Raw genomic sequence first — 14,446 nt, 5'->3', positions numbered from 1 at the left:
TACGGTGGCCGAACTGCACTCTAACGGAGACAAAAAACGATTAAATTCAAAAAGTGCCCTAAAGCTCTTGCAAAGCACAATGCCTGCTTTATTCCATTGTACGCAATTATTATACGTATTGCGTAAAATCTAGAGTTAAGCTTTTACCCATATTATCGCAACTATAGTGCATTTCAGTTGGATCTACTTAAACGGCTCACATCTCTCATTGAACACTATAGAAACGTCAACACTGAGAAATGTCCTACTTTATGCGACCAAATTTCAACTGAAACAGGATTTAAGACACATTTTGGTAACATTCATCAGCGTGTGTTGAGCGAACATTTTCGCTTCATAATGCCAACAAAACAAAGTCCGGAAAACGGTTGGCACCCACAATTATAGACTTTATTTTGAAAGCGAAAAAATATGTATCGGCTCATGGAGAAGCTTCAAGGATGAAATTGATGCAATATTGGAAGGCAATGTTCAACAAAACCATGTATAAACATCATTACATTCTTCGCCGATTGCCCGAAGTAACCAGACGAAGGAAAGTCGCGTCCAAGTTCCGTTATCGGTTACCGCGTGATTGTTGTTTTTTTTTTGCCGCTGAAGAGTTCATTTCGCTATCTGGATAGTGAGTGAAGTGCCCTGCCTGCAAGTGGATAGAGGCTTTCATCCTCGGAAAGCCAAGCATTGGTTTTTGTTTTGTCGCTGCTTCGCCGACATTGGAGATTTCGCCGAGTCATCGTGCCAACAGTGACAGTGCGGGTAAGCTTTCACCGACGACTGTGTGTAGTGGTGTCGTAGGCACATTCCCACCACCAACGAGCTTTCAGCACGCTCCCGTTCATCTGCACTGGAGTGCGTTCATAGGTGAATAACATCAAATATACTGAGAGAAAATATTTAATAATTATTATTTTTTTTTTGTTTTTGTGAATTATATTATTGTGAAATATTGTTTAAAAAAATACTTAGAATATAAGTGAAAATTTAAAATGGCAGAGAGTGGGGGACCTTCGGATATGGAGGTCTCTGACTCTAGTTCCCTCCTAACGGATAAAAAATGTCACTCAAACGTGTTCCAAATACGGAAGATACTTCTTCTGGGGACGAGTCACCTAACCCTACCAAGCCTCCCTCCAAAAAACTAGCAAATCTCCCATCTGCCCTTAACGATCCCACTCTACCTTCAACCTCGTCTTCTCCCTCTGTTCTTCCCAATCCTTCTCAACCTTCGCCTTCCCACTCTCAATCCCCGTCCTCGCCTTCCCCCCCTGTTATTCCCACTCACGGTGTAAAGGTCTATCCAGAAGATGCGCCCGGAACTGGTCCCTGGGTTGTTTTCTTCAGGCCTAAGCCAAATGGAAAGGCGTTGAGAGTCATGCAGATCGCGAAAGATCTGGCAAGGTGTACCTCCGTTTCGGAAATTTCGAAGGTTAGACCAAACAAATTGCGAGTTGTCGTGACTGATCGAAAAGACGCAAACAAGATTGTTGTCGATCAGAATTTTACAATTGAGTATCGGGTTTACATTCCCTCTCACATAGTCGAAATTGAGGGTGTGATAACCGAAACGGGCTTGACGTGCGAATACATTACGAGTATTCCGCCGTTCCGGCCGTTTTAAAAAACTGCCCTCGACGACTGTTAAGATCTTGGGTTGCCGCCAGCTCGGAACAGTCTCCCATGAAGGAGAAGAAAAGAAATTTACGCCGTCCAACTCGTTTCGAGTCACCTTCGCTGGTTCAGCTCTCCCTGACTACGTGATGGTAGATAAATTGAGGTTAGCCGTGCGACTTTTTATTTCAAAGCCAATGACTTGTCTAAAGTGCAAGTCAGTTGGCCACACGGCTGCTTATTGTGCCAATAAAGAACGATGTGCCACTTGCGGAGAACAACATGAGGGGAAATCCTGCAGTGCGACTGAGCATATGTGCCCATATTGCGGGGGATCCCCACACGTGCTCTCAGCTTGTGAAACATACAAGGCTCGCTGGGAGAAACAGAAGCGCTCTTTGAGGGAACGCTCTAAACGCACTTTCGCAGAAATTTTGAAGGGCGCTTCTCCACTGGCTCAAGAACAACAACCAATCAATACACACAATGTCTTCGCTACGTTGCCAGTTGACGAAATGGAAGCGGATACAGCTAACGGGGGCACGCCGTTTATTTCTCAAGGGAATCCCCGGCGCAAAAATGTGACCACTCCCAAAGTTCAAGGACAAGTCCCTCCGGTGATACCCTCTGTTAGCTTGCCCAAAAAATCGAGTGCAGCGGATAAGCAAAATCAGGTCCCTCCTGGCCTCCATGGTAATAGTTCACCTTCGAACGACCCAGCACTCGAGGGGACATCAAAAACCCCAACTGTCCCTATTTTTCCGTCAAGTTCAACTTCCCAATCGGGATTTATAAAGTTGTCTGACCTTGTGGATCAAATCTTCACGTGTTTTAATGTTTCCGACTCCATCAGAACCATTGTAACCGCAATGCTTCCAGTATTAAAGACAATTTTGCAGCAATTGATGCAAACATGGCCCCTCCTTGCAATGATTATCTTTCTTGATGTCTAATTTAAATAGAGAGGTCGGAGATATCACTGTTTTACAGTGGAATTGTCGTAGTCTTATGCCTAAATTGGATACATTCAAATTTCTAATTCATAAACTCAATTGTGATGTTTTTGCTCTATCCGAAACCTGGCTCTCTTCTTAAAATGATCTCTCTTTCCACGATTTTAATATAATACGCTTGGACCGCAATGACAGATACGGAGGGGTACTATTGGGGATCAATAAGTGTCACTCATTTTTTAGAATTGACCTTCCGCCTATTGGAGGGATCGAAGCTGTTGCTTGTCATGCAAACATCAGAGGCAAAGACCTCTGTATAGTCAGCTTGTATTGGCCTCCGAGAGCTGCGGTTAGTCGCAAGCAACTTGTTGACATGTGCTCACTCCTTCCTGAGCCACGATTAATCTTGGGAGACTAAAACTCTGACGGAACTGCCTGGGGGGAACCGTACGACGATAATCGTTCATCGTTGATATATGACCTTTGTAACAGCTTCAATATGACCGTTTTGAACACTGGGGAAACAACACGTGTGCCTAAACCTCCTGCTAACCCAAGTGCTCTTGACCTCTCGCTTTGCTCGAATTCACTATCGTTAGATTGCAAGTGGAATGTAATCCAGGATCCCAACGGTAGTGATCACTTGCCAATCAAAATTTCCATCACCATTGGGTCGAATTCTTCTGAATCAATAAACATGGCATACGACCTCACAAGACACATTGACTGGAAAAAATATGCGGACGCGATTGTTCTAGCCATCAATTCCAGAGATGGTTTGCCTCCATTGAAGGAGTATAACTTCATTTCTCGTTTGATCTATGACAGCGCGGTTCGCGCTCAAACGAAACCCATCCCAGGTTCCACTATTCGTCGAAGGCCTCCCAATCCATGGTGGGATGGCCAGTGTTCCAAGCTTTATGGAGATAAATCGAATGCATTTAAAGCTTTTCGGAAACGTGGAACCCCTGAAAATTTTCAGACGTATTTGGACCTTGAAAATCAATTTAAAAACTTGATCAAAGGGAAAAAACGTGCTTAATTTCGTGGGAGGTTTATCACGAGAAACGTCAATGAAAAAATTATGGAAAGTGGCTCGAAACATGAGAAATCGCTCTTCATCCAATGAAAGCGAGGAATATTCACATCGATGGATTTTTAATTTTGCACGAAAGGTTTGTCCCGATTCCGCTCCAGTGCAAAGAATTATTCGAGATATACCTGCGATAGGTGCGATCTTGATTCCGAGTTTTCGATGGTAGAATTCTCTCTTGCTCTCCTTTCATGTAACAATTCTGCTCCGGGATCGGATAGAATTAAGTTCAACTTGCTGAAAAGTCTCCCTGATGTGGCGACACATCGCTTGTTGAACTTATTCAATCGGTTTCTGGAGCATAATATTGTTCCAGATGATTGGAGACAAGTACGAGTTATAGCTATTCAAAAACCCGGAAAACCCGCGTCCGACTTCAATTCGTACCGCCCAACAGCAATGCTGTCTTGTATACGGAAATTGTTGGAGAAAATTATCTTGTTTCGCCTTGATCGATGGGTTGAAACGAATGGCCTACTCTCAGATACACAATATGGGTTCCGCAGGGGCAAGGGGACGAATGATTGTCTTGCGTTGCTTTCTTCAGAAATTCAAATGGCTTACGCCGAAAAAAAACAAATGGCTTCAGTATTCTTGGACATAAAGGGGGCCTTTGATTCTGTTTCAATAGAGGTTTTGTCATACAAATTACACTCTCGGGGTCTGCCGCCTCTATTGAATAATATGTTATATAACTTGCTTTGTGAGAAACATTTGAACTTTTCTCACGGAGATTCGGCAGTAAGTCGGGTCTCTTACATGGGCCTCCCCCAGGGCTCATGTTTAAGCCCCCTTTTGTACAACTTCTATGTAAGCGACATCGACAATTGCCTTACACAAAATTGCAGCCTAAGACAACTTGCAGATGATGGAGTGGTGTCTGTCGTAGGATTAAACGAATCCGACCTGCAAGGACCCTTACAAGATACTTTGAACAATGTTTCAACCTGGGCCATTGGCTTGGGCCAAAGAAAACAGAGATGGTGGTTTTTTCTAGGAAGCATTAGCCAGCAAAACCAAAGCTTCAACTTTTGGGTAAACCGATCACTCATGCTATGTCATTCAAGTATCTTGGGGTCTGGTTCGACTCTAAATGTACTTGGGGGGCCCATATTAGGTATCTGAGTAAAAAATGTCAACAAAGAATAAACTTTCTCCGTACAATTACCGGCACCTGGTGGGGAGCCCATCCCGAAGATCTTATAATGTCGTATCGAACAACTATTCTCTCAGTGATGGAGTATGGCAGTTTCTGTTTTCAATCAGCTGCCAAAACACACCTCATTAAACTCGAGCGAATTCAGTATCCTTGTCTCCGTATCGCGTTGGGATGTATGCCCTCAACGCATACCATGAGTTTCGAGGTTTTGGCAGGCGTACTCCCACTAAAAGATCGCTTCAATTTATTATCTCTTCGGTTCCTCATCCGGTGTAAGGTTATGAACCCATTGGTGATCGGAAATTTTGAGCAGCTGATCGAGCTAAATTTTCATTCTGGATTCATGAGCTCATATCATGAATTCGTCTCCATGCAGGTTAATCCTTCTTCGTATATTCCCAACCGTGTTTGTTTTCCTGACTACATCAATTCCTCTGTGCATTTTGATCTGACCATGAAGCAGGATATCCATGGAACATCAGATTATCTTCGATCGAGGATCGTTCCAACGATCTTCGATGCAAAGTATGGGGATATCAATTGTGATAATATGTACTTTACTGATGGGTCCTCTATGAATGAGTCCACAGGATTTGGAGTGTTCAACGAATTTTTTAGCACCTCACACAGTCTTCAGAATCCTTGCTCAGTGTATATTGCTGAATTGGCAGCGATACACTGGGCGCTGGACAGCGTCGCCTCACGACCTGTTGAACACTATTACATTGTAACGGATAGTCTTAGCTCTGTCGAAGCTATCCGTTCAGTGAGGCCGGAAAAGCACTCGCCGTACTTCCTTGAGAGAATACGAGAAATTTTGAGTGCTTTATCCAGACGCTGTTATGTCATTACCTTTGTCTGGGTCCCTTCACATTGCTCAATTCTGGGTAATGAGAGGGCTGACTCATTAGCAAAGGTAGGTGCAATTGAAGGCGATATTTATCAGCGTCAAATCGCCTTCAATGAATTTTATTCTTTAGTCCGCAAAAATACCATAGTTAACTGGCAACGCAAATGGAACGAAGATGAATTGGGCCGGTGGCTCCACTCGATTATCCCTAAGGTTAGCCTCAAACCATGGTTCAAAAGTCTGGACTTGAGTCGGGACTTTATTCGCACCTTCTCCCGACTCATGTCCAATCACTGTTCGTTAGATGCACTACTCTTTCGTATTAATCTTGCCGACAACAATCTTTGTGTTTGTGGCCAAGGTTACCACGACATCGAGCACGTTGTTTGGTCGTGCGAGCTGTATCTTGTCGCCAGATCGAATTTAGTAGTCACCCTTCGGGCCCGAGGAAGGCAGCCCATGGTGCCGGTGAGAGACGTGTTGGCTCGGTTAGACCTTGATTACATGTCCCAAATATATGTATTCCTTAAAGCTATCGATCTTCGTGTGTGTTTGTCCTTATACCCTTAGTTTTTCCTTTTCCTTTTCCTTTGTGAGAGATCGGATCCCTTCTTAAGAATAAGATGAAATGTAAATACATATTAGATATAAGATAGGTTTAAGAATTGAGTGTGATGAGTGTGATTGAGAGTGTGAGTGTGATCATTGTCAACATATCCTCATATCCCCTCCTTTTCCTGAAGAAAATATGTCACCCTTCTAAACTCGAGTTGACCGCGAGTAATCGGTTTCCTATATTATTAACATTAGAATTAAGGAAAAATGTATATATACTAGTAACAATACAGTAAGGAGTTCGGCTCCTTTAAACCTATGTAACTGAGCCTGTAAAAATGAACGATTCAAATAAAAAAAAACATCATTACAATTCAGATGATTATGACAGAACCTTTTTATGATTTATTCTGTTGCATTGATACGACTTTAACAATCCATAAATAAGAAAAATAAATTCCAAATGAGAACAAACCTTTATTTTCATTTTTCCTTAATTCTTCGATACAGAATTTTTATACAGATACTAGCTGACCCGGTAAACTTCGTCCCGCTCAAAATTTGTTTTTTGTTATCAATACCTTCAAACATTCACGTTTTTTACTAAGCGCAACTTTATGGGTCAAATCGCATGTTCATTGATTGATCTTCTAATCGACCCCGTTGAATTTACCTTTTACTATAAAATTCCTAGTACTTTTACCAAAACTCAGTATAATAATATCAGATTATTTTCTGATACAATTCTCGTTCAAGATTTTTCAACCACTTGCAAATAACATATTTCTCCGTTACATGAAATAAATGTTTGATACAGAAAATATGATAGAATAAAGACAGCCATAAATCTGACAATTCCTTCCTCGAGTTTTGCTCTTATCAACATATTCGGCAATCCATTTTTATTGGTATAGATCGAAGAAGATATTTCGTTAGCGCAAACATCAAATGGACTAACAACGCTTGTCACTATGTAATTGTAGAACATATGGGAATTAAATTTTCCGAATTTTCCCTTTTTCCTTCAGAGTTTTCCGGAAATTTTCAATTGTCATGTTTGATTGGAATATTTTTGGTTGAAATATGTGTAACATTTTTATGGGACACCTTCTCCATTCCAGAGGAGGGAGGGGTGTCATACCAGAAACATTTCTCATACCAAAAAACCCTCACATCCCAAATTGTGCTTGATTAGTTCTAGAGTTATGCAGCAGTTTGTATTTCATTGGTATGGCAGCCCTACTTAGAGAGGGGGAGGAGTGTATCCATCATAGAAACGTTTCGTGCCCCCTAAAACCTTCACATGCCAAATTTGGCTCCATTATCTTGATTAATTCTCGAGTAATGCAGAAATTTGTGTTTCATTTGTATAGCGGCCACACCCCCCCCCCTTAGAGAGGAGGGAGGAGTGTCTAACCACCATAGAATTATTTATTGCACCCTTAAACCTCCATGTGCCTAATTTGGTTTCATTTACTTGATTTTTTCTCGAGTAATGCAGAAATTTGTGTTTCATTTGTATGGCAGCCCCCTCTTAGAGAGGGGGGAGGAGTGTTTAACCACCATAGAAACATTTTTTGCACCCTAAAAAATTTGGTTTCATTTGCTTGATTAATTCTTGAGCAATGCAGAAATTTGTTTTTCATTTGTATGGCAGCCCCCCCCCCTCAGCGAGGGGGGAGGAGTGTCTAACCATCATAGATACATTTATTGCACCCAGATCCAGAAGCTGCCAATGTACCATACTGACTGACTGCTAACTGCTGCTGTCGTGTTTTACTGTGGGAACCAAATGTTGAACCAGGAGCATCGATCCTGATTTCCTCCACATTTGTCTTTCAGTCGATTCAAGATATTGGTTTTCGGCTCATCCGTATAAAAGACCTTGTTCCAGAACTCCTTAGGTCGGTTTACATATGCCTTAGCAAACTGTAGACGTTTTTTTCATATTCACTTTTGAGATTTGTTCCTGTATGCTGCTCTCCGGACAGTGTCTGCGCTGACAGGTCTTCCAATGATGCCGGCTATTTCGATAGGCAATTTAGGAATGCTTGTTATAGGGTTCTTCCGCAATGTTCGCAAAATTACTCGTTCATCACCAGGAGATAGGATCCATTTGCGTCCTCTACCCGGGAGATTTTCCATGGTTCCTTCGTATTTCCACTTGTTTATGATTTTGTTTACTGTAGAGTGTGTTCTTCCTACAGCAGCTGCTATTTCCCGCAATGTCTTTTCTCGACAAGCCTTACTTATTATCGTTGTACGTGTAACAATATATATCTATTTCCTCTAACTGCCCAAGCAGGGGTTTGGTATTGACATCACCCATTGACGAAAAAAAGTATGCTTATCCGCAAAGATCTTACCTAAAAAGGTTAATTTGTTTCGAGAAATTTAAGGTGTACACTCAATTTTGCGACGTTTGTAATAGAGATTGTTTTCATTTTTTTTGGAATGAATAATAAGCAAAAAACTTTTCGCGAATTTTTCTTGTGCGCATAGTTAGTTAAATGTGTGTGTTATTAATACGGGTTTGAAGCTTATGATGCGTTGATGTATCCTGCGATGAAAGCCGTATCCTCTTTTTAGCTCGTTAGCATTCTTCGTTGATTCCGACCAAAAATTGGCTGGAAAACTAGTCGAGAAGCGTTTGAATCGCTTCTGAATTTCACTCAGCACTCAGCACGGAAACAATATTGATAGCAACAGAAGTCACTATGATCTGAAAAACGAACGATTGAACAATTTTTGGAAATCAATGTTTTTATGAAAACAAAACGTGTGAGGGAACGGTTGTGCTATGCGACAAGTTTATGATGCTATGTTTCACTTTGGAGGAGGGATAGCACCAATATTTAAAAAAGTCGAAGCTTTTGCCTTAAATGCATCAAATTTAATTAAACGCCTACGAGAGGCACAAGCGAAATCTCCAGAGGTGAAACTAAGAAAATTTCGGAAAACGCACAGAAGAAAGCTGAAAAATTGCAAGGAAAATCGTTTCGGTACAATCATGACATTTTCGTGGGATTGATCCGAATCAAAATGAAAATGACTGGTTTTGTCATTTTCATTGAAGACAACTTTGAACTGTATTGATAAATTCACTTTCTTACCTCTTACTACACCTCTCAGTCGTTGTTTAACTTAAAAATAAAAATTAAATAAATTGAAAATCACAAACAATTCATTTATTGAAAAATATCGAGAGTCGATCACAAAAATTATTGTTTCAGTTAATGAATATTTTAGGAACTACAATTACAAAACGAGTCGAAAATTTGATTACTAGTCTACATCTGGAATTTTTTTGAAAAATTTCTGTAAAATCAGGGAATATCAGGGAAACTTTTTTCGGATTTTGAGTCGACACCCTGAGTTATGATACTGATGCAAAATTGCCTCTGGCCGCATTCAGTTTGTCTAGAAGAGTGCAGTGGTAAAATAAGGGAACAAATTTCGACATATGACCATTTTGTTCTGACGAAAACAAGAATGCATCCATTGGCGCTTTTCAGGGCTACCAAACGTTTCACTAGAGAGTTATTTTAATACTGGTCAAAGTACAACACATTGCGAGCCGGATGGGAAGAACAATTTCTCCAAAAGTTTTTAACTGTGTTTTTCGGTTGAAAATTGAGGTGAAAATTCGTTCCATTGCGATTTTCTGTAGCCGTTCTGTGAAAGTTGCAGTATAATATGTGGATTATTTTACGGGAATGTTGCATTTGAGATTCATTTTTAAATTTCAGATCCGAAATACAAAGTTCAGATTCAGATTCTAAATCCCAAATTCCGATTTCAGGTACAGACTATAAATACAGATTAAAGATTACCTTTTCGAATGACATTCGATAGTCTAGGTTTTCGACTCAGAACCCAAACTACTAATTGCAGATTTAATTCTTTTTAGGTTGTGCAATAAGGATGCTGATAATTACAAGAAGAATTTGAAAAGTACTATGTATGCTGGTTTACAACAGTTAGGTATTCAAAAAAAAAATAAAAATTACTTATCCGTCTCCTGATGAAACGTATGAAACTTGCAGGTTGACGTTCTTAACTATCAAAACAGGGGGGTTCCGAAATTGAATCTTCCTTCGTTTGTCGATGAAAAGAGTGTCTGCGTATATTTTCCCTGTAGTTTTTAATATTAATACACTTTCTGTAAAATTTAGTTGAGTCGAAAAAAAATAAAATTGTCGTTTTTCAACAAACTCCCCTAGGGCTGGAGCGTTACAAATATTATTCTGTATACGAAAAAATGTTCTGTCCCGCTAAAAATATGAACTAGCTTTCTCTCTCTGAAAAGATTGTTTACGGGATTCAGTCGTATTCAGAAGCACTGAACTGTAACTATTCACCTAATTTGCAGAATTATAATTTCCAGTGGCAAAAACTGCTAAACAGCCGTTCCTTCTGACCGAATCACAGCACTTACTTATTCGTGTTCTGTATCTCTTTATTCCCCATCCATTATGTGCCTTCAAACGATCGGAACCACCAACCATATCCATCGGGGTGCCACGGTCTCAAAATGTTTCTCAACGGACAATTGACTCGCAGATTGTGTGGAAAAACATCCACTTTCTGGTGTGGGATTTGGGCGGCCAGCAGAGCTTACGGGCAGCGTGGAGTACGTATTATACAAACACAGAGGTAAGTCACCCATCCCGGGAGGGCTTCCCCCCTCCCCTCCCCTGTCCCGATTCTCCCTTGCTTGTCCTACAAACAAAACCGCCACATGTTTTACGTGTCCGAGTCCGTGTGCTCGAGTTGTGACCATTTTCCTTCGAGCCTACAATGTCCAAAGGTCGTCGTAATCGGGCGGCGGATGCCAAACATGTGCGTGGTGTGTTGTTTTGTTATGTTTCGTTTTTTTTCTTCTTCCTTCACCGTTCGTTCCCTGGCGAATGGGCATCCCATCCTCCCTACGCGCGGTTCGGTTTTTGATTCGAACATGTGCGCGCACTGTGTGCTTGTTTTTATTTTATTACATGATTTGCTCGTTTTGGTGGGTGCCAACGGCGCAACTGTTCAGCGTTTTGTAAACAAAATTTTCTCATGTACTTTATTTCCTTTTTTCTTTCCTGCTTCTCTATTTTGGATGCATTCATTGATGCATATTCATTCATTCATCGTTTTGGCGTCATCGTGGGGCAGTTTATCATAATGGTCATTGATTCGACAGACAGGGAACGGTTAGCGGTGACGCGGGAAGAATTGTACAAAATGTTGCAGCATGAAGACTTAACCAAGGCGAGCCTGCTAGTGTACGCCAATAAACAGGTGGGTGCGGTTCCGTTCCCCCGGGGAGATAATCTTCATAAAAGTTTCACAATTTTAGGATATGAAAGATTCGATGAGTGCAGCTGAGATTTCCAAACAGCTAGACCTAACCTCAATCAAGAAGCACCAGTGGCACATACAGTCCTGCTGTGCGTTAACGGGTGAAGGGTATGTATTCATTCTCGTAATTCGATTGACCCCTACTGCATCGGAGAAAATCATTTCAGTCTCTACCAGGGCCTGGAATGGATAGCCCAAAGGATCAAGAAGAAATGACATCCACCCGAGTAGCAGTAAAACACCACAAGGCTAGTAGATTCATCTCGTGTGCAGTCAGCAAGCCGTTTTTCCTTGTCCCGCTCCAGCCCATTCTTCTAGCCTTCCAGTTGGAATTGGAATTTGCGGGCGGGGGAATTCCTTTAAAGGGAAGATGTCGACTCGATACGCATGATGGAACATAAAAAAAGAGAGAGAGATAGGTTAAGCTAATCAAGATTTATTCTTAACGTGTATACCGATAAAGAGAATAACAATGTAACGATGAATCACGAGGAAAAGTCAGTAACAAAATAACTCAAGAGCCTCACCCCCAGCTTCCGTTGTTTACTACTGAAGCTTCGTAAGACACCATCTGTGTCGACCTGATGCAAAGTGCTGTAGATAAATACTAACATCCTCCCGTGTATGTGATGACGTAAAGACACTAATAAGCAAATCGTGAACGAGATAAGACTCGAAACTCAAATAACGCAAACGTGAAAGAGACAGCGAGAAACCTGAAGAGATGTGAAATTCGGTGACAATGACCCCCTCAGTTCCCCCTACATCCTAGTTAAGTGTTTTATATCTGGTTACTATTTAGTTCTATAAAAAAAAGACGAAAAAGATATACTTACAATATTAGTTAATAAAAAAAAAGATGAAAGCTGATTAACGTGTTTTTTTGCTTTTCTCTGTGTATAGAGTAGAAATATTTCAGAATTCCGGTTGAAATATTTCATTTAGTTCGTTATAGTATTATCTCTGATATGAAGAGGGCTCTAGTGTGAGATGATGGCAATTCAAAGTGCGGGATGAAACCTAAAGATGGGAAATTGGAATTGATTATAATAGGTCTTTGATTAAGGGGGAACCTTAATCTGGAAAAATAACGGGTTTTCCTGATTTCTTATCCGAATGTTGAAATTAAGGTTGAATGTTGGGACATTTTGGTGATTGACGAATTTACGTTAGATTTACGCAGATAATGGTTAGATGGCGCAGCGAGTAAAATATTTCGTTTTTTTTGTATGAAAATTCGTTTTAAATTTGTTAGAAAAATCCGAATTTTCATTCAAATTTGCCAGATTCAAGTATTCTTGCTACGCTAAAAAGGTTAGAAAATCATCATTTTACAATGTGGTATGTTTGTTATGAAGGATGGCTTGGTGCAAGTATTGTGTTTTAATTTTTTTTTTCAACTAGGTAAACGATGAGTAGCATGTGTTGCGCTAGAAATACTGCAAATCCTTATATCGATTTTCTCGCCATTATCCACATTATTCATAACCTGTATGCATTATCAAACATAAAATTTTCGAAGAATATCACCTTGGCCCAATCGCGTGTTGAGACCATTGTAAATATACGAAAATCTAACTTTATTACTATATACTGATGACAGATATATCTGGAAAGGTACAGAATTTTTCGTTATTTTTGGTACAGAGTACAGATTTTCATCAAAAAGTACAAATTAGTACAGATTTTTTTCCGCGTGTGAAATTTCTTACATTCGAACAAAGCAACATTTAGGTACATGACGATTTTGACGCCGCAGTATCACTTGGAGCGATTTTTTTAAATTTTATTCATGATAGTACGCAATCTAGATTAAAAAAAAAAAAAAATATATATATATATATATATATATATATATATATATATATATATATATATATAAACATTATAAAACACACGAAGGACTTGCAAATGTAAATGCAGTATTTGTAGTAACTCATTTATTATTTTTTCATGCTAAATTTCTACAACGAATATTTTTGATGGTACAGATTCTTGGACGAAAAAGTTTAACTCTGCCAGAAAAAAAAACGTTTTCGTTTCGTGATCCATACCTTCTACATGGACGATCTCAAGGTCTATGCTGATTCACGTCAATGTCTAGGTGTAGCTCTGTGGGTTGTCGAATACAAGGCCATCTGCATGAAGTCCGGCCTAGACAAATACCGCTGTGTCCATCTGCTGAAAGGACAACTCACCGAATCCTGAGGTTACGGGGTCTTTGACGACGATTTGATAGAATACATGGTTCGTGGCGAGTCTTACAAATATCTCGGATTCCGACAGCACACCGGAATTTGGCATTCCGCCTTTTCGTGGTTCCCCGTAGTATTCAAGTGAAGCAAAACTGACCTAGAAGATCTTGAAAAGAGGATGAGAAAAGCATTCAGATAGTCCGGAATGCACCATCATCAATCGGCATTGGAGCTAGTGACACTACCACACGTCGACATCCAATCTGTGACTAACCCATGGTGAACTCTCTTCAGTGATGGAAGCCGGCATGATAGCCGTTGAGGACATGATAATGCCGACGAGAAATTGCAGGCGGTACCTCTGGTATCAAAACGTTGATCCTCTCTATCCAACCGTCCAAACATTATGGTATATGACAAGAGCGACCAACTCGTCACTATTATCGATGTCGCTATTCCACTGAACCAAAATCTGGACTAACCGACGGTCGCAAAATTTGCAAGTCCGACCATTGTCCGTGAGACTCAATGAATTGTATGGGCTAAAGGAGGTCCCATGAATTTTTTCAGTCGTTCTCTCTGCGACTGGAACTGTTCCGAAAATGCTTCTGGAAGCGCTAGAGGTGCTGAACATGGAGAAGGAGTTGGCCGTCATCCAAAAGTCAGTTATCCTTAAGCATGCAGATA

General features: G+C 40.5%; 1 protein-coding gene across 1 annotated transcript in view; it reads left to right on the top strand.

Annotated features, from left to right (window-relative positions):
- The window catches only part of LOC129767836 (ADP-ribosylation factor-like protein 5B), a 57,821-nt gene extending 45,384 nt beyond the window's left edge, over positions 1 to 12,437 (top strand). Inside the window, exons 3-6 of the mRNA XM_055769074.1 lie at positions 10,782 to 10,874; positions 11,379 to 11,504; positions 11,563 to 11,672; positions 11,732 to 12,437. Coding sequence (XP_055625049.1) covers positions 10,782 to 10,874; positions 11,379 to 11,504; positions 11,563 to 11,672; positions 11,732 to 11,780 — 378 coding nt within the window. The 3' untranslated portion in view covers positions 11,781 to 12,437. The remainder of the gene's footprint in view (positions 1 to 10,781; positions 10,875 to 11,378; positions 11,505 to 11,562; positions 11,673 to 11,731) is intronic.
- Positions 12,438 to 14,446: the final 2,009 nt, after the last annotated feature.

The sequence above is a fragment of the Toxorhynchites rutilus genome, chromosome 2 (assembly GCF_029784135.1).
Source record: "Toxorhynchites rutilus septentrionalis strain SRP chromosome 2, ASM2978413v1, whole genome shotgun sequence".
Lineage (NCBI taxonomy): Eukaryota > Metazoa > Arthropoda > Insecta > Diptera > Culicidae > Toxorhynchites > Toxorhynchites rutilus.
This window is presented reverse-complemented; position numbering and strand designations above follow the sequence as displayed.